Source organism: Corvus kubaryi, unplaced genomic scaffold (genome assembly GCF_017639235.1).
Source record: "Corvus kubaryi isolate FWS band 111438036 unplaced genomic scaffold, C.kubaryi_AGA036_p1.0 37392, whole genome shotgun sequence".
Lineage (NCBI taxonomy): Eukaryota > Metazoa > Chordata > Aves > Passeriformes > Corvidae > Corvus > Corvus kubaryi.
The window spans coordinates 6,641,526-6,663,809 of NW_024581131.1; the positions used below are offsets into that span (position 1 = coordinate 6,641,526).

At 41.2% G+C, this 22,284-nt stretch overlaps 1 protein-coding gene across 5 annotated transcripts in view; it reads right to left on the reverse strand.

Moving 5' to 3' along the window:
• Positions 1-1,098: 1,098 nt before the first annotated feature.
• TSPAN4 (tetraspanin 4) overlaps positions 1,099-22,284 on the reverse strand; it is a 431,876-nt gene continuing 410,690 nt past the window's right edge. For all 5 annotated transcript variants that reach the window (XM_042038860.1, XM_042038859.1, XM_042038856.1 and 2 more), the window contains 4 exons: positions 22,058-22,159; positions 14,473-14,604; positions 12,367-12,450; positions 1,099-9,641 (listed from right to left, as the gene is read on the reverse strand). In XM_042038860.1, coding sequence (XP_041894794.1) covers positions 9,573-9,641; positions 12,367-12,450; positions 14,473-14,604; positions 22,058-22,159 — 387 coding nt within the window. In that variant the 3' untranslated portion in view covers positions 1,099-9,572. The remainder of the gene's footprint in view (positions 9,642-12,366; positions 12,451-14,472; positions 14,605-22,057; positions 22,160-22,284) is intronic.

Below are 22,284 nucleotides of genomic sequence, written 5' to 3' on the forward strand. Positions count from 1 at the left end.
ACCCCATCACAGAAGGCCACCAGATTTGTCAGGCACAATTTGCCCTTCATGAAGCCATGTTGGCTGTCTCTAGTCACATCCTTGTTTTCTATGCACCTTAGCATATTTTCCAGGAGGATCTGCTCCATGATTTTGCTGAGCAGTAAGGAGAGACTGATGGGCCTGTAGTTCTCCAGGTATCCCACTCTTCCCGTTATAAAAATGGGGGTTATTTTTCTCCTTTTCCAGTCAGTGGGAACTTGACTGCACTGCCATGATTTCTCAAATATGATGGATAATGGCTCAGCCATTTCATCCAGCAGTTCCCTCAGGACCTGCAGATGTATCTCATCATCCTCAGCATTTTTCAGTAATGTTTAAATTACATATAAATTCAACACCACTGCTCCCTAAATGGATCTCTTGCAAGGCTGGAAGAACTGAAATTTGGAGGGTGTAAGAGAAATCAGTGTCTGTACCCCTTACAGCTGTTCATCATCTGAGTATTCCTGTGTCCTTCAATAGCTCAGTGAAGCTGCTGCACCTAGGAGGGGAATAGATGGGACTACAGTCTGAAGAGCACAAGAAAGCAGCTGGAACAGGGCACAGGGGCTGTTCCGACCGGGCTCACCATGTGCCATGGGATGCTGCTCTATCTTTGTACCTTACAGTGGGGAAAACCAGTCTGCTCAGGTGGTCTCTTGTCCATTTCCAACTTTCTCCCTCAATCTTCATTTTTTTTTCATACCTGTCATTTTTATTTTCCCTTTTCTTCCTCACCTTTCCTGGTTTACATATTTGGATAAATTGGAGTGCTCTGCCACCCACACCAAAGACTGCTTGCACCAGAATATTCTGGTTTGGAGAAGAACACATGCACATGGATTTTTTGCATGTACATTAACTCTTGATTCCATCAGGAACAAGAGAGTGTGATTTGCAGCAAGCTTTTAATTGTGCCAGGTTTTCCTGTGATAATTCTTCTTTGAAACCTGTGAGCACTTATTTCAAAGGACCTTTTGATAAAATTGTTTTGTGTCAGGGTAACCAGCTGTGGTGCACAGTCAGGAATAAGAAGGTGTTTAATAGGGAAGAACTTCAATGCACGGACTTCACAGGGAGATTTAAAACTTCAATTTTTATTAGCACCAAATATCAAGCAAGTTCCATGACAACAAGCTGTACTTCCAAGCTGATGAGCTACTTTGTTTAGGGAAAGTGAGTTAGTAATTATATGACACATCAATTCAGTCTATGTACTCTATTGTGTTTGCATTTGCAAATCCGTAATTCCTTCTGTTGTGCACAGGTCTGAGTTCACAATTTCTGTCCTTCCCCAAAAAGTAGGAGTGTTTTCAATCATGAGGTTTTGAGGCAACTCTGCCCTTGAGAGACCACGTAGCATAACTTAGCTGCTCACCAGAATAGTCAAAGCACCTCTGGCTTCTAGGGGGAAATATTACTATTTCTAACATATTTCTGTGTCCAGTTCCTGCAGCTGAGCTTACAGCAAGAAGAGTTTACCCAAAGAGCTTGACTTACACTTCCATACAGCCTCCCTGTTCAACTAATGCCAGCATGGCTTTCAAATGAAATTAATACAGAAGGCCATTGGTGGGGAGGGAGGGAGGCTGTGTGGTGTTCCGAGATTATGACAAAGCTTTTGGTGACTTTGACGGTGGTAAGAGACCTGGTATTGGATTATAGAGTGAGAGGTGGGGTTCCAAAGAAGCATTAGAATCAGCACCATGCAGGAGTGCTCTTTTCCTGGAGTATTTGCAAATGCTTCATCCTAACTGAGTTTGTGAACAGCTCTGACTCCCTTAAAGGAGGGAGGGTGTTTATTCCTTAAGAAATGAGAGCCTGAAATGAGAGAACTGAGAATTACACAAACACGCGTTTACACTTTTTTTTTTTTTTTTTTTTGATAGAAGTTATCTTGGGCAGTTGGGCTGCCACAGTACAAACTGTGGGGATGCATATGCTGTCCCAGACACCTTGAAAGTGTGTGGGTCCAGGTGAGCATTTCAGAAGAACAAGAAAGGCGTCATTTCTAAGATGAGGCATTTTTTTACCTCAGTATTCTGGGTGTTTATCATTCAAGCTGGAATATAATATCAGAATCTGTTAATTGCATCTGTGGCTGATACAATAACACTGAGCAAGTTTCCAAGTAAACTGGGTTAAAAAAAATGGAAAAAGAATTCCTGCAGCATTGGTCTATCTGGAGAATACTAAACAGCTAGTGACAGTTCTGCGTGATAACAGTGCTTGTCTAGCCACTTGCAGGCTTGCATCAAGGAACCGAGGACATTAAGAGCAACTCAGATTCAGTCACTACTTAGGTCCAGAACCAGGTTGCATGAATTACTCGGTCACACTACTTATTCTGCTCTGTTCTGTACAGTCTGTGTTCTCCTAACTCAGTATCAAACCTGAATTTTGTCAAGCCACGTAACGTGTCTTATCATTGGGCACTAGAATTTATACAATTCAGACAACTGAATCCCCTCCACATTTGACAGACTGGGACTGTGACTGGACAAGTATTTTTGTGTGCAGAACAGCAGATTTAAATGGTAGAGGTGGAAGGGGCTGGAGCAGAGATGGACTTAAGCTTTAGGGCCAAAGAAAGGCATTTGTGGAGGAGGGAGATGCTGAGGTGCATCTGAATAGACTTTGAGAAGCCGGTTCCTGAAATCCCTGTATTTCTCCAGTCATTTTTAGTTAATCTTCAGGAAGAATGCTTTACACCTGGAACTCTTGTCACTGTCCATATGAGACACAGACACATAAGCAATACATGTAACAGTTGGGGGTTTTTTATGCTGTACTTTGCTTTCTATACAGTTTTGTTTTCTATGTATTTAACTATGTACGGTTATATGTTTTATTTGGTTGCCTGTGATTTAAACTATACTTTGTAATAGCAATGCCATGGGAATATAAGGGAAAGTTTATAGTGAATAATTATCCCATCCTTTCAAATTATTCTTTAATTCCAAGTACAGGGAAGTCTCTGTTAAGCAATTCTGTCATAACAAAATGTTCTGCTCTGCCTAAATGATTTCTGCATAAAACATACCAGGGATTTGCTTGAGAAATCAGTTCAACTGATCAGCTATTTCTTCATTAAAAACCCTAAGATGTAGGACTTCTCTTCAGCTGTCTAACACACACTGGTGTAGATTTGGTAGTGAACATTTTCTGGCTGTTGGAGGGAGGAATGTAAACTGAGCTGGCTTTGCAGGTGAACAACCCCCAGGATTTCTAGTGAACATACAGTATTTCCAGGCGGAAAGAGTTTCTTGCAGGGGGAGACAAGGAAGCAAGGCCTAGGGTAAAGTGACCTACCATAGGCAACTAATGGGATTTCAGAAAAACAGCCTGTTTCAAATGGCATTTGCCAGATGAGTTATTAATGACAGATTCCTTAGTTTGGGGTTTTTAACACGGTAAGAGAAGAAACACAGGACTCTGTGTTTTGCACTTTTGATGTGTCAAGACAAAAGCTTGGATGAAGCTTCATAAGCTGCCCTTAAGTCTCTTTGAAAATTATCACTATGCAGACAGAAAGTACTTTGTATTACACAGCCAGAATAATCAGCTAGGCCCGATATTTCCAGGTTGTGTTAAGTGTGCTTTGGAAAAATAGCAGGATGTCGGGTGAAATACTCATCTAGTTGTTGATTAAAATAGGAACAGCTCTGTCTATGCCAACATGTAGTTCAAAAGCAAAGACAACTGGAATAGCCACTGGGAGAAGGTACACTGTTTGAAACAGTGGGATCTTGAAAATCAACAGAGTACTCAATTACCCAGGGTTAAGCTTTAGTGGAAAGCCAAATTAAGCTTTAAAGGTAATACTGCTGCTCTGAGCCCATATATTTCTGTAAGCATCATTAAGTTATCGTTCCTGAAGTACAGAACCAGTAGTGAGTAAAGGAAATTGAAAGGCAACACGTTAAAATCCATGTTAGAAGGATTCTTTTAAATGCAACTTGAAGAAATTGTGAAATTCACTGCTACACTGCAAGACTTTAATCTTTTTCATGAAGTCAGAAAGGGATTAAAGATAAATGTGGTTAATGAGACCATTTAGTGGTGCATTTAATGGGATGAAGACAATTCAAATAATGTAAACATCTCTACTAAACTAAGGGAGCTGTAAGAACGTTCCACCAAAGGTGTGGGTTATCCCTTATGATGCTTCCTGCAACAACCTCTAAAACATCTGGGTCTCTGCTTCTCCCATTACACTTTCAATAGTACACGTGTTGTTGTTCAGAATGCACAGTTTAGAGGCAATTTCACTTGTGAAGCTGTTTGACCTGTAGGGTACAACAAATTGTATTAAAGGAGGCAGTGTTAGACACGACTGCAGGTAACATTGGTGGCTAACCAGACATTCTACTCATCTGACACAGTACAACTTCCTAGTTGTTCCATTTCAACACATTCTGGTGTTAATTTTTCAAGTTTTTCTATGTAATTTCCGAATGTAAGCAACTACCTCAGAAAAAGAGAAGTCCTTTTGTTTCAAAGTTATCAGTAACAGACAAGTTGTAAACAGAAAATAATTGGATTTGGGTCTGAGTTTTTTTTTAACACTGAACCTGATCTCCCAGTAGTTTCTGAATTGTTATCAACTACCACATAATTTCAGGTTGCCCATCCTTAAGAGGAAAGAGGGGCGTAAATTTACCTGGGACTGGGTAAGCCACTTAAATAATAATAATAAAAACAAATCTGTACGGAAGTATAGGTGAAATCAAAGGTAATGAGACATGGCAAAGAAGTAGAACACTGTGGGGTTTTGTTAAATTGCATACAGTGTGTGTGTGCACTTGCACAGTTGTACACACACACATCTTTGGGTCTGTATAGAATCACTGTTTAGCTTGTAGTGCAGTTGCTTATAAAGAATACAAAAGACATTCTGTTGTAAACTTTAAAGAATATTTAATAACTTTTAAAAAATAAAATGTATACTTTAAATTTTGTTCTTTATATGAATGCACAAAAATGTACCATTGTAATTGTAGCAACAAAATCCAAAGACCCGAGGAGACCTGCCCACTGTGGTAAGATACCAGTGACAAGGGAGGAGAATTCACAATGGAATCCAAACAAGATTTCCCCTGGCAAGTCCCAACGTGTTTTCTAACTGTCTAACTCGGTATCTATGAAGAGCATTCACACTTAGCAAATTCTTGCAGATAAATTAAAGAGTAAATAGAGAGCCTGGGTTTAAAATAAATGCCACAATCAGCTGCTGGTTTCTGTTGCTTACCTTTGGTGCCACATTTATAGCATAACACCGAAGCCAAGGGGTAAATGAAAGGCTGTGACTTTGTCCATGCTGACAACCTCCTGTCCTACCCTGGGAAGGTGTAAAAGGCAGCCCTGAGCCACGTGTGCTCAGTGTGACCAGTTCTTGTTAGTTTGTGCAAAGTGAGGGTTTGGGTGGATTCCCATAGCAGCCCTATTGCTGATGCAAGACAGAGTATTTTTACAGCTTCAGTGCAGTTCCTTCCTCTCCATATTATGAAACCAACAATGCTGCATTTAAATACAAATTATTAAATGGAAGAATAAACCTTTATGAGTTTGTTTGATTTAAAGGGGAAGACCAAAGACCTATTCATAGAACAGAAGCTGGAGTGAATTTCAGTGATTGTGCACTGTATGATGAGGAGGTAAGTAATTCTGTTGTACAAATAGTAAGATTTGGCTGCTAGTGATAGTACAGGAAAATAAACCTTATTCTATTAAATATATGTTTTTTGGGTTTTTTTAGTAACTGTGAAAATAAAAAGCAAAAAGTATATTGGGCTGAATCTAAAAAGCTAAATCCTGATGCTGCTGAATTCAGTGGGTTCAGGCATATGCCCTGTGCCTTCATATCTTATTATTAAGCAGAAACAGAAATGAGAATAGACTAAGAGTGCTCCTTTATTGCCTTTGGTTCTGTCTTTAATTTTAATGTATTAAGTCCTCCTTCATGTTTAAAGATAAGATGTCAAAATAATATAAAAGACTTAACTAAAAGTGACAAGACACTAATAGAAGCAATTGGAATGACTTCTGTATTGCTCTGCCTGCATTCACTATCAGCAACCTTTCAAATGAATATTATGTACTACAGGTTAAGTATTTATAATCAACCAGTTTAATGTGAAGTTCTATGTGTTAAATGGAACTGTCCTTTTTTGTTTTGTTGTGGGGTTTTTTTTGTTAAAGACTGTTGCTGTTACACATCACAAAATCTTTTGACCTTGTCAGCAGAGAAAGGATGCAATGCTCTTAAGAAAATATGGTAAGTCTGAGGCTTGTTATATGCAATATGTTCAGAGGTTTGAAATTGGATTGTGCTGGTAATGCTGTAAGCACTGTAACATCTGTTTGGTCTATGTGGAGAGAGTTAATAACATCAAATATACAAAATAGTCCAGTTCAAATTATGAACAAGTTGCAGTAGCATCTCAGTTGGTAGTGGAAGGATGAGTATTTAAAAAAAAATTACTAGCAGCAATATGTGATCTGGGTTTTTTTGTGTGCTTGTTTGTCTGCTTGGGTGTTTTTGGGTTTGTTTGTGGTTTTTGTTTTGTTTTTTCCCTTGTGTGTTTTTGTTGCAGTGACTGGGATTTATGAAATGGGTGTTGCTTACACTCCCTTTAAATACTTGTTTTTGAAAACCAAGGCAGTTTATCTTGTAAAGACACCTAAACTGTGAAAAATTATTAGAGGAAACCACACAATATGACTTGTCTCCAGTCTGCTTCTCGTATTTTGTTTCCACTGAAGCTTTAGCTGAAGTCTAGCAGTGTTCTCCAAGAATTCCGCACATATTACTGTGAGACTCACAGGAGAGGGGTTTGTGATCTCTCTTTTCCCTACACCACCATCAAGCAAATTGGAGAGTTGCTCTCTGTGGGAGTTCTGCACAGTGGTTTGCTCCCATCAACTGAACCATCATCAGCCTGCTGTCTGTGTTAATTTTTAATGGCAGGGATCACTACAGATAGACTTGTCTACCCTTTATCTGTCTCAGAAAAAAATCAATGTTTTATGAATGTATTCATCACTCTGTCATGCTGCTTTTCAGTGGTAGAAACCCTGAGTTGTCAGCAGAAGCACCCCTGTGTACAAACTATAAACCATGGCAAGAACTAATGGTACAGCTAACCTGGAATTTTATCAGTGCAGGTTAAGAAAAGAACAGAGAGAGGGAAGGAACAAACTTACACCATCTTTTGCAGAGCAGGACAGGCTGCAGGTCAGCCTGGGCTCAGAAAGCATGGAGACTGTGGTGATTGCAACACCACTAGTAAGCCTCTTGCTTGGAGTACAGGGCACCTGTGTGTGGGCTACTTGTTCAGCTTGGTTAACACTTTCAGGGCTTGTTTGCATGACAGTAAAATCCTTTAGTGGTGAGGAGGTTGCTGTGATAGGGATTGGGAAGCCACATAAAATGCACACAAGTAATACTTTTTACCTTAGCCTGCAGAGCTAAATGCCCCATGGGGGTAAGATTTAGGAAGATACTTGCTCTTTTAAACACCAGACTGTCCTAAGCAATTCCCTAGAAAATATGGAGTAGCTCATGCCTGAGAGTGAGAAGAATGCAGGAAATCAGCAAAGAGACAAAAAACCCCCCAAACCTAAGGAGTGTGAGAGTGAATCTGTCAAATAATGCAGGTCCAGGAAAAGGATTAGTTAAGGGTATAAAGGAGATTGTTCAATAGGCTGGGGGGTTGGCAGCTTTGTGCTGGAAATTGCCTTTAAATGGAAGCACGCAAAATGTCACTCGTAGCTGAGACCTGCTGTTGTAAGCAGGGTAACTTTCTGTATGAGCTTGATGCATGCTTCCAGTCTGCAGGAATGGCTGCGCTGAACTTCCTGGAAAACAGGACTCCATGATCATCTCTCTGCTCTGAGTGTCAGTGGCTGAGAGCTCCTCAAAGGCTGGCTGAAGGGAGGAGGCCATCTGCACTGCTCTGTTTGCTGTTCCCTGCTGTGTCCTTTCCCTAGGGTGCTTCAGCTTCTCTCTGTCACATATGCATTAGCTGGCGCTGTTTGCTGGCAGGGAATTATTTGTTTGAACAATAGGATACATCTGATTCTTAACCTCATCACCAGAAGATGTACATAGGAGGGTACTACATGAATTACTTCCGTTATCAATGAGTGGCTGTTCCCCAGCTAAGGAAAGTTGTGGTTTTGATTTCTGCATATTTCTGTGATTCTGTGGTATTCCAGAAGGTGTGGATTATATTCTAGCCAGCAGCTAGGTGAAGGAAAATGCATCTGAAAAAGAGCACTGAGAAGTGACTCCAGTTCTAACAGAGACTGATGTGTCTTGGCTGTTGTCAGCGTGCAGCTGGGAGGAAAAAAAAAAAAAGCTAAGCATAAAAGCATCTGAAGTCTTAATAACTCTCAGAAAAATGAGCAATGTGCAAAAGACTTTTCCTCAGCAAGGCAAACTCTATCATACCTGCAGATGATGTTATCCCAAAGTAAATTAATGAAATAGTGACATTCAGGGGAGGAACAGCTGACAGCTTGGTACACATTTTCAAGGGTGGAAATGAGTGATACTTTTTGGCAGACTAACTTGAAACAGGGATGATAAAAAATAAAACCATAGTAGACTGACAGAGAGAGCCCACTCACAAGTTGTTTACTGAAATGAAGATACAGCTGAAAGTAATTACTTGTTTCCCAGAGGTATAAGTGATAGTGCCTTGTACAAGAAATAATACTTGGTTATTTCAGTTGGAATGTAAAATAGGATAGAAAGGTTTCCTCTTTCTGAGGTTAGATGCTGGGTATTTTCACCTCCTTTCAGAAAAGTATGTGTTTATGAATGTAATATATATAACATATGCAGTCAACCATCTATATGCCACTGGCAATTAGGAAGTGAGGCAATGTCCAGTTTTCCATTAACAGCCAGGATCTCGCTGTACAGATTCTGATTAAAAGCCTGACTTTGCGGTGCATAAGATTAAAAATACTCCCTTAAAACAATGTATTTCTGAAGATGATCCTCTCCTGGCTACAAAACCATCTTGAGACACTCGGAGGCAGGGCTGTTTGATCTTGACATTTTAGCTGTGTGCAAACTGTAGTAAAATTACAATTGCATTCAGTGCTAGCTACTCTGTACCTTCTTGATGAAGAACATTTATTTTCTACGTCCTCTCTTCCAGACCGGGAAATGCAGGAAGGCAGCCTGGCAGCTTTTGTAGAGGTTGCCTCAGTGCCATCCTTTCCTATCACGGGTTTGCAGTCAGCCCCTTATATGCAGCCTCTCTTGCCTTGCCACAGGCCATGGAAAAGGAACCATTGCTCTTTGGAGGTTTTCCTCTGCTTAAAGACAAGGCTGCTTCTTACCTGTGCCAGTTCAACTACTGACTTTTTCTTTTCTTCCTCCTTCAGTAAAGTGGGGTGATTCACAAAATCTTCAGAAAGATAGCATTATACACAGTTTATAGTACAAAGGGGGGAAAAAAAGGTCAGATGAATGAGCATGAAGGAGATTTCTCCTGTGTCCTTTGGAGGAGAAGCAGAAAGATTGGGAATGGTATCTATGCACAGTAGGTGTCTGCCTTGACTACCTGACAATACATGGTCATTGCAAAGGTGAGTCCGAGAATCTAAGAGAAAAAAAACAACAAAGAATCGTTTTTCAGTAAGTAAAAAACCCCTATTTATTGAAACAACAAGAAAAAAAGAGAAAAGCATAACACTAGTTTTGTTCACACACAGGAGGACATATCACATACTGCTTTTGCTGCCTGTTCATGTCCTTTTTCTGTTCCTAGAGTCTGTCTGCCTTTTGTCCTTATCTGTACTGCTGTCTTACAGAACAAACAGTGAGAGCAGGGGGGAGTTGATTTCTCCATCAAGAGCAGCCACCAGATACTGGGAAGAGGTATATTGAAAAAAGTTTGGATGTCTTTTGCTTGAAGATATTTTATAGCAGCAATCCACAGCTGTGTGGGCTGTGTGGGTATCCCTGTAACTGTTGTTTTGAAAGACACTGGGTTCATCCCTGGCCCTATGGATGCTGTTTACTTGACTGTACTTTACTTTTCCAAGTGTATGTGTGCACAGGTCCCTGTGGGGGAATCACTGGAGACTGAACATGCATTGTCATGGCCATCAATGCCTCATCAACAATGAATGTGTTTTTCTACTCAGCCTGTTCAAGAGAAGCAGCAGGGAGGTGGGGGTTCTCCTCCCAGTCAAGCACTGACCTCTTGAGCTGCCTCTGGTAGATTACTTCATCAAAAGGGGATGGGGGAGAGAGTCTTATTTTCCTTCCAGCTGAAGTACTTATATGAATGTACTAAGTGCTTGTTACTTTCCCTTTGCAACACCACTGTAAGAGGCGTCACTGAAATGAAGGTCTGCGCCAAGTAGAAAATTTTAGGGTATGAGTTCTGTTTTAAGCACTTAATTTGACCACTTCAAATTTAGTCTTTGCATGAGTAATAGTTCCTGTTAATGAGTACTTTGAAGGAATATATGAATACACACACACACAATTATATTTATGAAGAAAAGAATGGTTATAAAGTTGTTAATCTTCCTCAAGTCTCACTCTTCCACAGTAAAATCAGATTATTAGGTTTTGGTGTGCTATTTATAGCAAGCACTGGCCTTTTGGAAGTATCCCTGAACACTGCCTTCTGCTTCCTGGCAAAGGAACACCCTCAGGGACAGCTACATAACAAAACAGTGGTGGCTGAATTTGGTTTATAATTTGAAGCATGCACGACTGAGGAAGATGCTTCTGTCACATGTACTGTATGTCCTTCAAATGATGTCACTGTACAATTCTGTAAGATTCTTAACATGAAAAACTGTCACATGCTTGGGGCCAGAACAACACTGAAACAGCAGCAACAGAGGGAGCCCAGCTCATTTTAGGTGACAGTGCACAGAAACTTTTGCCAGCAGTAGATTCAATCACACCAGGCAGCTGGAAGACAGACTGAAAATCTGTTGTGTTCTGAGGTGTTTTCCCTGCATTGCACAGCATATACTCGGAATAGGAATTTGCATTTTTAAATTGTCTGAAGTGTTTTCTCCCATGCAAACTAGTGATGTCTTTCTGTCAGAAAGACAGTATTGTCTTAGAACTGATTTAGGCTATTTATGAGAAGGACTCTGACATGGGCTGCTGGGGGGTTTTAGTGTATCCTTTAAAGATACCCTAAATGCTGACTGGATGCTCAAAAGCTGGTTTGGCATTTTTTTAAATTATAGTAATCTATTAACAACAGTCATAAATTGTCTGTCTGCCATATGATCTTGTGCTTTTTTCCCTAAGCATGTCTGCTTACTATACTGGAACAAACCCCAAAACTCTACTGAATTTGGGCCTGTGAGGCATCAGGCATTTGCATTAATAAGTTGTAGCCAACACATGACATATAAGAGAGTAAGATATGTGCCACTCTGCCTAATCTGTCATCAGTGGGAATGTGAGCAGAATGCTGATCCCATGCTCTCTCTTGCTGTTGCTAGTGGCATACCAGACAAAATTTTAAAAAACCCCAACCAAACCAAACCAAACAACCATGGGTTAATCTGCAGTTATGGTGTTAATTAGCTCAGCAACGCCACCCTTTGTGCTTGCATGTTGAGTGGGAGAGAGGGGGAGCTGGAAACTAAAGCTAGATCTTCACTGCATTTAGGAAAGGCACTTTGAACCAGCCTGAGCTCCAGCACAGCTTTCACCTGTGTATCCTCAGGTTGTGCCATTATGGCACAACCACAGCAGGCTGGATTAAAGGCACAGGCACATAAGACACGAAGTGATGGACAACAGATTCTTCTCTGACCAAAGCCACACTGGAAAGAACTGCAACTCAAAAATCTGATAGGCAAATCTATGCCAATCTTAAGTTTCCCTGCCATTAACAGCAAAGGAGCATGGGTTTATTGGCAAGGCTGACTAATGGGGACCACATCCTGATTTGCAACTTACCCTGGGCTATGGGTTTAGACTATACTGAAGTTGGATATTTAGCCTAAGTCCTCTCTGGAGACTAACTGGAAAATACAGGTACCCTAAAGGCAGTTCATCCTATCCTGACTAGGTGTCTGGAGTCCAGTCTTCCCTCCCAAGTACAGTTTCAGCATTAGATAAACCACTTGATAAAGTGCCAGCTCTTTGCAATGCATCATAAAACACTGTGCAGTATTCCTAGTTCTTGTACACAGTATTTTAACTAAAGCAAAACACAAAGTACTTAAATATTGCAGAATTTTCCTCTACCATCATGCAAAATTATTAAAACCTGCTTGAGCAGCATATATCTGAATCTATGGTTACTTAGATAGGATTTGAAAATTGCTATTAAATTGTACCTGCACCATAGCTGTGCACAATCCAAAGATTCCCACTGCCAGTAGGTTTTCCTGGAGCCATATTTTCACAGTTTCATAACAAGGCTAAAATAAAAACAAAACAAGAATATTGTATTAGCCATAAATACACAGCTCTACTCTTCTAGGAATATACATCCAGAGAAAACACAGATCTGACCTAGCTGCTAGGTAGCCTGGTTTATCATTTCAGTGCTGGAGCAACTACAATGTATTTTTGGGTTCAAGCTGGAACATGGAGTACTAATCTTAGTGACACAAAAAAGTGCACCTTCAAAATGCTGCATGAGCACTGCTCCATATAAATTGGGCCTAAAAATACTGTGCTGTTTTTGGCTGGGGTAGAGTTAATTTTCTTCACAGTGGTGGGTATGGGGCTGTGTTTTGGATTTGTGCTGAACACAGGGTTGATAATCTGGAGATGTTTTTGTTATTGTTGAGCAGGGGTTACACAGAGCATGGTTTTTGCTTTCCCTATTGAACTGTCTTTATCTCAACCCATTCTTTTCTCACTTTTACTCTTCTGCTTCTCCCTTTGATCCCACTGGTGGGAAAGTGAGCAGGCAGCTGTGTGGGGCTTAGTTGCCAACAGTGGTTAAACTACAACAAATAAACAAACACTGGGTTTGGGTCCTCTTTTCCCTCTAAAACCCAGTTGGAAGCAGTTAGAACCTTAGAATGAGACTTTCATTTTCTCCATGTTTCAGGGACATAAACACTTCTTATAATACATACATACACATGATACCCAAAGTCCCAGTGTGAGTGGCTCAGTAGCTGCTCCTGCTGCGCATGGGCCCATTTCATGCCATTTTCCATCATTCCAAATTGCAGTATGGGCACTCCTCCATTATTTTCTTCCTGCTTTAAATTCTGCAGTAGCTGTAAGCCCTGTTTTACTGGTCCAGTTTTAGGGAGGGTGGAATGGGCCCAAGTGAAACCTTTCTTTAAATAATAATAATGTCTGTAAGACAACCTTGTGCAAAAACAGTGCCCCCCTGTCTTGTAAATGTTCATATCCAAGAATCATTCAGCCTTCAGTTAGTAGCTTTTATATACATTTAAGGGAAAAACTATTAATGCCCACCAGAAGCCAGGTTGTTAACCTGTGCTCACTTTCTTGCTATCCCAAATAAAATAAAAGAAGAACTTTCCAGTCCTTTATTTAAAAAAATGACCTGGAGCTACTCAACAAGTGTAAGGAAGTGTTTGATGTGAACTCAGCCTCTGTGAGTGCCAATCCATGCATATGAAATCTCACTAGAAAGTCAAGAGAGCTTTTTACTTATTGTCTTCACAAACCATTAGAAGCAGCAAAACTTAGTTACAATTCCACTTCATCAGGTGGCCTCACTCCACACCCCTCCTGTGTAATCGCACTACCTGTAATTAGCACAAAGAATTGCTGAGCTAATTTCAGAGATGTATTTAGGCTCTGACTATCTGTTCTGGAAAGATCTTGCTGAGGCCATTGTAGGGAAATTATCCCATGGAGTTTTGAATTTGTTTACAGGCAAGTGCAGAAACTCAATGAAAAAACATGCTACTGGCAACTCAGTGGAACAGTTCCCACTCTGCTCCTGTGCAGCAGAAGCCCCTGAACGGGAGCTCCTGGTGGGAGAAAAGTGCTCCAGGCTCACACAGTCCTCTTGCCTCAGGACTGCCTGGGCAGTGATAAGCTATGGCTGCTGCTCCAGGGCCTGTGTGTGTTCATGAACCATTTGCCTTTATTGCTACCTGACTCCAGTAGGTGGGACACTAAAAAGGACATTCCTGTCATTTCCTAGCTAGGTGTCACTAGTCTCTGCTGCAGATCAGTGTTGGAATGGACCTATCTGCAATGTGAAACAACAGCTTAGAGCCTCCTGAAAATAAACCAGCTCATAAAAATAACTAAATAGGGGGTCTCATTGAAGGTCAAAGGCCACAGCTCAACAGGAGCCTTCTGAAAGCACCTGCTGAAAGGTGAATTAGGATCGATGAATGAGGTGCACAGCTTATCATCTGTACAGCCCTGCAAATGAGTACCTGTCTGCCCTTCACCAGGGCTGCAAGGCAGTTGCTGCTGTGTGCTACAGAGCTACTCACCGCTTTCCACCAGGTCCCTGGGGAATGGAGCCCACAATTCTCACTGAATTCTAAGCAGCAGGAGTCTGGCACCCGGGTTGTGTTGTACACTTCAAACCAGTCTGTGTAGTTGGAGACTCCACAGCATCTGAACTGGAAAAAGATGAACCTAGGTGATATCGTAAGTGTGATCCATCACTGACTTCTGCCTGTTCTGACTTTGCCTCCTGGAGCTTGACACTCAGTGCATTTTGATTATACCAGCAGAGGCTTGAATTTTTAAAGAAATACAGTTCTTCCTCAGCTTTACCCAACCAGACCCTTTTCTCCACTCTTTTATTATGTTTAAATATGGCCTTGTACGCAGCTAATGTTGATGCAAGAAGTAAAGGCACCTATTTGCAGTGGGAGGATACTGCAGGAGCTGGAACTGAACAACCTCAGACAAGTACTGAGATTGAGTTATTGACTGAGCAGAATTATAACAGTTGTTTGCAGCTTGTCAGGAAAAAAGATAAGGGTACAGCACCCAAGAAATGAAGATACTGGGATCTCTACGGCACACTACTTCTGGGATCATGATTGAAGTAAACAAGGCAAATTTCTCACTAAGCTGTTAATTACTAATCACCTTTGAAAGTCTTTGCCAGTCAGCAAAAGATGTATTTCCTCCTCTTCTCTCTGTGGTGCACTTCTTTAATGTCATCATCTGATGCTGCTTTAATAGTGGTGCCTTAAGTGTCTACCTACAATGCCACAGTGTGTGCAGAGATCACAACACTGCTAAATCAGAAGGTCTGTTTGACTTTGGTAGTGGGATGAAAGGTAAAGGAAACACACCGTGGTATGGGGAATAGCTCTGTGGCCATCTTCCCCTTGGAACTGGTATATTCCTGTGATAGCAAGTAAGCTAGGACTCATTACCATATAGATGTATACACCATCTGTCACCCCTATGCGGACTCGGAAGTTGAATTTGTTGGTATTTAGACACTTCAGCACCAATGAGTAAAACAAGACAACACTGGGCGGCACAACTGCTCTCTGCTATTCACAGTACCTCACATTTTTTCAGGGCTGTGCCAGCCACCTACATAGTCCCAGAATGACTTGCCAAGATCTTATTTTTTAAAATGTGATTTTATATAAGCCTGAAGAGTATTTTTTGCATCCCTACAGAGATCACTCCTCTTGTTTCTGACAGACTCATAATCGTGCAGACATCTGCATCACCAGGGCCAAAGACCTAACTGAGATCCTGACATTTACACTGGCTAGAGGGGGAGTTTTCCTTTGCTATAGAATAGTTGTAGAGTTCAGGCTGTAGGTAGAGTTGTAGTGTTCAGGTCTTGTTGCACACACAAAATGTGCCACTCCAGACCCATAGAGGGCAGAGGTGTCACACGCTGCCTCATGCATCATATGATGCTTCCAGCACTCACAAAGTCCTCCTTGATAGAGATGTTTCAGTCCCCACAGCAGAGTTTTTCTTCTGCCAAGGAAAAGTCAGAAAACTTTACTGGACTAACATCTATCCCTCCAAGTTTCTGCTCCAAATTTTGATGTGGTCTGTGGCAGAACTCAACCCTCTACTTGCAACTGTTTGATTTGTAAGTTTACAGGTTTCATTTTCTACAAACTGACATGAAGCTAGAAAAAAAGTTTGTGCCTTTCTTTTTTTACTCTATGTTCCTGCACAGAAAACAGGAGGTCCATGTGTAACAGGTCCCAAAAGCGGGTAGGAGCAGCCTGGAACACATGGCATGCATTTGAGAAAGGCTGGTTTATTTGGAAATCTAACAAGAAGAAGGTCTTGCAGGCTGTCATCATTAGAGTCAGGAGGCAGCTCTTTGACAGACAGTGAGAAGTGACAGCTTGTAAACAGCAAGCCTTAAAAATGTGGCTCATCTGTGATGTAGAGAGTGCAGCGGTAAGGGCTGAGACATTTGAGTGATGTTCTGGCCAAACACAAGTGACACAAGTTTGCATAAATCAGGACTAGACTCCTTCTCCCCATAATAATGCATGGCTGAAGGTGTCAGTCTGACAGACTAAGGAGATGAAGATGAAGCGCGGGTTTTGTAGTCAAGTGCTCACTAACAGGTTGAGGACAGCTGCTCCTATGGAGCCTGTGACGCAGGAGGTGGCTAGCCATGAGCGAGGATTGGGACTCCAAAGAGTAAAAATTCCTGGTAAAGCACCAGGTGAGAATAGGAAGGGATGCAGTTGGGAAGACAAGCTGCAGTTGGACACAAACTGCCTGCCCACACAGATTCTCTGTACAAGAGCACAGCGGACACAGCAATGGGAGAATGGGCTAAGAGAAGGTCAAGGTATAAAAGAAGGACATAGCACAGGATCAATAGTCTTGGAACTGGAAGAAATAATGTCTGTAACTACAACTGGAAGAAATATCTTTGGAAGACAAAGGATGAGCAATGGGATTAAGCAGTGGATGATCCATAGCCCTAAAGGAGAGGTGATGAATACAGAAGAGTTCTAACACCATAGAGACCTGAGAGTGCAGAAGCAAGTGAGTGAGTACTGCTCAGGGAAGGCCAAGTCCAGTAACTGGCATCTCTAGGGAGCAGGGGCACTGATCCATGGCAGTAAGTCAGAGATGCAGGAACAAGAAAATGAGCAGCAATGGGATTGAATGGGTCACCAGCTCAGATTCAGCAAAGGGGTCCAGTCAGAAGCCAGAAAGGCAGATAAGCTGAAAGCTCAGTAAACTCAGAGACTTCATTACGGATGTCCAAGCAGAAAAGAAAGACTGCAGGAGTGATTTTGGATCATGTGACAAGCAACTGATTTATCCCAGGTTCATGCAGCTGAACAGTAAGCAGCCAAACTGCTGAGGGAGATGAGGGACCATTAGAAGAAAGGAGAATATTGAGGACTTTTTAGAGTCCTCTTAGATTTGAGAGCAATGTTCTCTCAAAAATTTGCAAGGTTTCTAAGCAGGGATAGTTGGAGACAGGCCTACACCTGGTGGATGGAGAAAGCTCAGGGCACATGAAAGGTAATTTCTGTCACCAGCACTTTGTTTGTAGCCAGTTCTACCACAAAGGCTGATGTTCTGCCAGTCCCAGGCATGAAACAATTGGAGACTTCATTCTACATTCACATTCATTTTTTGGTCACATTTACAGTCCTGTCTTGTTCCCTTCACTAGTTAAGTGATAGAATTAGACAAGTTGCATAATTGCTTAGTTCTGTTCCTACTTTCAACAGGGAACAATACACTTAAGTTTTTTAGAAACATTAAAAACTAACAGTGCTTATTTTGGGGTACCCAGACTAACACACTTTAAAAGGGAGTAATGCATTTAAGAAGTTTCTATCTCAGTGCAACAAAAATGGGAAGGAGCTGGACACTTGTACGCATTTTAGAGGTAATACCAATACTGAAGGCTAAGTGGGCCTTATCTTCTTTGCCAAATTCCTGCAAAGTCAGTCAGGCTGGGATAGGGTTTGTGAAAATAAACAGATACTCAATCCTTGTTGCAGACAGTTTTTAGCAATGCCTTGATTTCTGGTTTTGTGAATGTGGCAAAGAACTAGAGACAGAGTAGGGGATCTTCTATACACCCTTTTCCTCCATCACTGTGAAAAGTGGTGAGATAAGTTTTGTTCTAAAATTCATGTTTAATGGGTGGTTTGGATTACTTCAGCAGTAATTCTAAAGTATGACTAGATCTAACAGAATCAATGACTGGGCAGAAGGAGATGGGTCAAATTTCTTCTCAGTTACAGTGGTCTAAATAGACATGAAAAGGCATTACACAGCAGCTAAAGTGAGCTGAATTTGCTCACTTCAGTGAAGCTAATAGGTTTTCTGCATGCCTCTCGAATTACTGCCTGGTTAGTTAAAAGAAGTGCTCAAATATTCATCACAAAGATGCTGGGGATGAAGCAACATTTTAAAAATTAATGCCTGTTTCTCATTTTCTAATGATCTCCACCTGTGACTTTAACCAGTCCTGGTGGGTAACGAGTGTAATGCAGTTCAGAGTAACTTACCTCCTGAACTATTAGAATTTTAGTCATGTTTAAAAATCACTTTGTAAGCTTTCGTAGTCTTCGGTCACAACATGCAGAATTCATCTGCTTGTGTTTCTGATCCTTTTAAGGTTTGAAACGCTATTGAGAGAGGCTGTGAGTTTGGTTAGCTGAAGGTATTAAAAAGAAATCAATAGAATATTCTGATTTGAAACAGCTCCCTGACCTAGAGGCTTAATAGGACTGCAAAATGAGTCCACTGCCTTTCCTCTCACGCTTTGCAGGTGTGCAGCTTAACCCAACTCCTTTATCAGTAACATGAACAGCTCAGGCATCAGCCAAAACTGCGACTTCCTCTTAAAAGACAGGCCCTGTTTTTCCCTTGTTTACAGTTTCTCAAAATTGTATGCTTCTGTTAAAAAGACGAAAACCATTTTTCAAGGCACAAAGGTTTCACAGAAGAAAACCTTCCTCAAAAGGTGCTCAGGCCTTTCACACTTAGACAAAGAAATTATCACCACTCACAAGTCACTGTGTACACTAGGCTTCCACACTCCCAGTCAAAACTCCCCTCTCATTTCTGACTGGCCAGTCCCACAGAAGTCAAATGACATCTAAATGTGGTTCTGTTTCTTGAACAAACTTTTTCCTCCTCCTTTAAGCCAAAGCTGCCATACACAGTAGTACCTAGTGAATGCAGGATGGGGATAGTCTCTAGCTAAGTAAATCTGGGGAGAAATGAAGATCTATGCCAGAGTGTCTGAGCTACTGCTTTAACCTGAAAAATACTTTAGCAAAGAAAGGAGTGCAAATGCAGAGGGGACAAGCGAGAAGGGCTCACTATGAGTTCTGTCATGTTTCTTACATGGCACATTTTTTTTGTGAGGCTGCTGTTTTCCATTCGTGTACGGACACAGCCCATGGCTCAACCAATGACTGATGTCTCCCATTAGGAAAGACACTGTCCTGTGTAGCAACATGGTTGCTCTACTGTGGGTTTTGTTGAGAGCCTTAGGAGACACAATGCAAACAGCAAGCCTGGGCTGGGACTTTCCTTTGAGAAAATCCCCTGTATCACCCTAATCCTCCAATCAGTGATTACACTCTACTGATTAGGGATGTAAGAGATAATGATTATTACACAAAAACTCCCCAAGTTGCCATTTAGATAGCTCTATTCAACTGCAAAGTGTTTTACATAATTAGCCATAATGGGATTGTCTTTGCTGCACCTCTGCAATAGTCTATACCCACATAGTTTTGAAAGATACATGTGAAAACCCATTGTGCAGAGTGGCAAAAATGGATCTGTGGGAACTCTTTGCTGTTCTCCTCAGTGCCCAGCATGGGGAGCACAGTGACTTTGACACTGTGGTACTGCCAAGCTGGCATGGGCTAATTTCACAGTGGCCATGAGCGAGTGATGTCCCCTGGCTGCACACAGCCCGTGGGATGGCATTTTCTCGTCACCTTCTGAGCTCCTGAGAGTTAGCTGACATGAGTGTCATCTGAAACTTGTAAGGCACTCTTTAAACTATAATGGGTTTCAAGATCAAAGGAATTATCAGGACAATTGACCGTGATTTGCAGCATTGCACAAACCACAAGACTATTGAGTCCTGCCTCAAACCCAAGCTGGGCACTGAACGTGACCATTTCCTTCAAGCAAAAAGGCAGGTCTTGTTCTTCAGAGAAAAAGAATCTACTGTCCTGCTGTACAATGGCATCCTACCACCAGGTACATCTAACTTGAGTTTTTAGCTCTTGGATCAATTACAGAGCCCTTTTCTCTAAAAACCCTTTTTCCTTCTTGCTCTCTCTTTAAGGACTGCAATCACATCACTACTTCATCTTTGCCTGTTTACATAAGGTATTTAAAATTTCTCACCATAATGCCACTTTCCAAAATTCTTATTATTCTTTTACATCTTTTCTGAATCCAATCAGCTTGTGAAGATCTTGAAAAAATGTGACTATGTGGACTAGACATTGCATATATTGTTATATCTATTTTACAGAAAGGGGAGCAGAAGTATGGTGTTTATATCCCATGCGTCCTCCAAACACTGTTTTCCCCCCACCTTTGCTATATGCTTTTAACAGTTCTTGGTGTGTCACTGAAAGCAGATTAATACTTACTGCAAACATTTTAATATTAATAGTTTTTACTATATTTTTACTACACATAATTAAGTTACTGTAAAATAGTAAACTAATACTGTTGGATATTAGCAACGATATTAAAAATTTTATTTGTATTTCACATGGCTTACTCTCGGGCTAGCACCACAAAATGCATCTCTCTTGTCAGTAATTGATGCCTTTTCATATCTGATGTATTGGAAAATGGAAAAAGTATTGGAAGAGGAAACTATTAACAATACTGCAAGATGCTGAGGCCTTTTAAAGGTATCTGAAAGAACCTTTCATATGCAGTTTTTGGGATGAAGGACTGGAATTGGCTTGTTTGCTGGACCCAAGCTGTTTGTCTTTCACACACAGGAGTGTTGCTGGCAACCTACTGCACTCAAAACAGACAGGTCCTGCAGACCCAAAGATGCACGTGGAGTTTGGCAAATGAGTTATTTTGTTCTGTTAGTGATCCCAAATTTTTAATTCCTCAGATCACTTTTTAACAGCATGTTGCTCCTGTTACCTTGTATTGTCCATAAGAGTAGACTTCTGGGAGAGGTTACTGTCTTTGATCCCTTTAAGACATCAGGCAAGACTAAAGCTCTCCTGTCTGTACCACACTTGCACCTCTGGAGAGAAATTGAGAAAGCTATGCAAGACTTTTTGAGTGAAGCCAGGGCAGTGCAAGTGCTTCTGCCTAAAACAGAGGAGAAGTTGGAGCACTTTTCTGTTCAAGAATCAGAGAACATGAAATCAGAAAGATGACCCTCAGGAGAACTGACTGAACTGAACATGAAACAAGAAGTACAGAGCTAATAAACCTGAACTGTCAGTGATGGTGTTTCCTCAGACAAGGACAGCAGGAAGCCAGTGTTCACCAGTCCTTAGGAGATGAACACTGGCAGAGGGCTGTCAGAGAATCAAGACAAAGGAACAGCGGTGGCAATGTAGCAAAAAACATTCCCAGTCCACCTGTGATGGAGGATGATTGAATTCTGCTGGGGAAAATGCACTGACTGTAGGAAGAGGTTGCAAACACCATTGTCTGTTTCCATTTTGACGCGCTAGTGGGAACAATAATAGCAGTGAAAGGAGACAGGACAGAAATGAAGAAGTGGTTGAAGAGGTTCTTTGCTGTTATGCTATTGCCTTTCATCCCAACATAAGCCACCCCCTTTGACTTTAAAGAGAAGTACTGCTTGTTTCCTGTCTGACCAGCTCCTTCACCCTCCACATCACACAGAACTACATGATATTGAGGCATCAACTTAATATAACCTTTTAAAAGAAAGAAGATATTTCCTGTCAAAGGAGGAATAAATAAAAATTACTGCTTGTTACAAAAAGCAGAGGGTTTAGTTGCTGAAAATGGCTTGGGAATTGGAGATTTAATTAGGTTCACACCCAGAACATGCTGTTACAGAACCCAGGAGGTAAAGAAGAAGCGGTAAAGAAGAGAGCTCAGACTTACATCTGTTTGAATGATGCTCCATGCATTAGTGAGGCCAATATTTCCATCTGTCCCATACAAATGAAGTCCTTTCTTCAGATCCCGCTGAGCATACTTGTCAATCTAAAACAAACAACAAAAGGCACAGAATTCAAGATTTGGTGAGTACCACGTTTCAGAATCAAAGTGCACAGAGCAGAGAGATGTTGGACAATGGTCCTGTTCTGATATTAATAAAAGGTGAACCA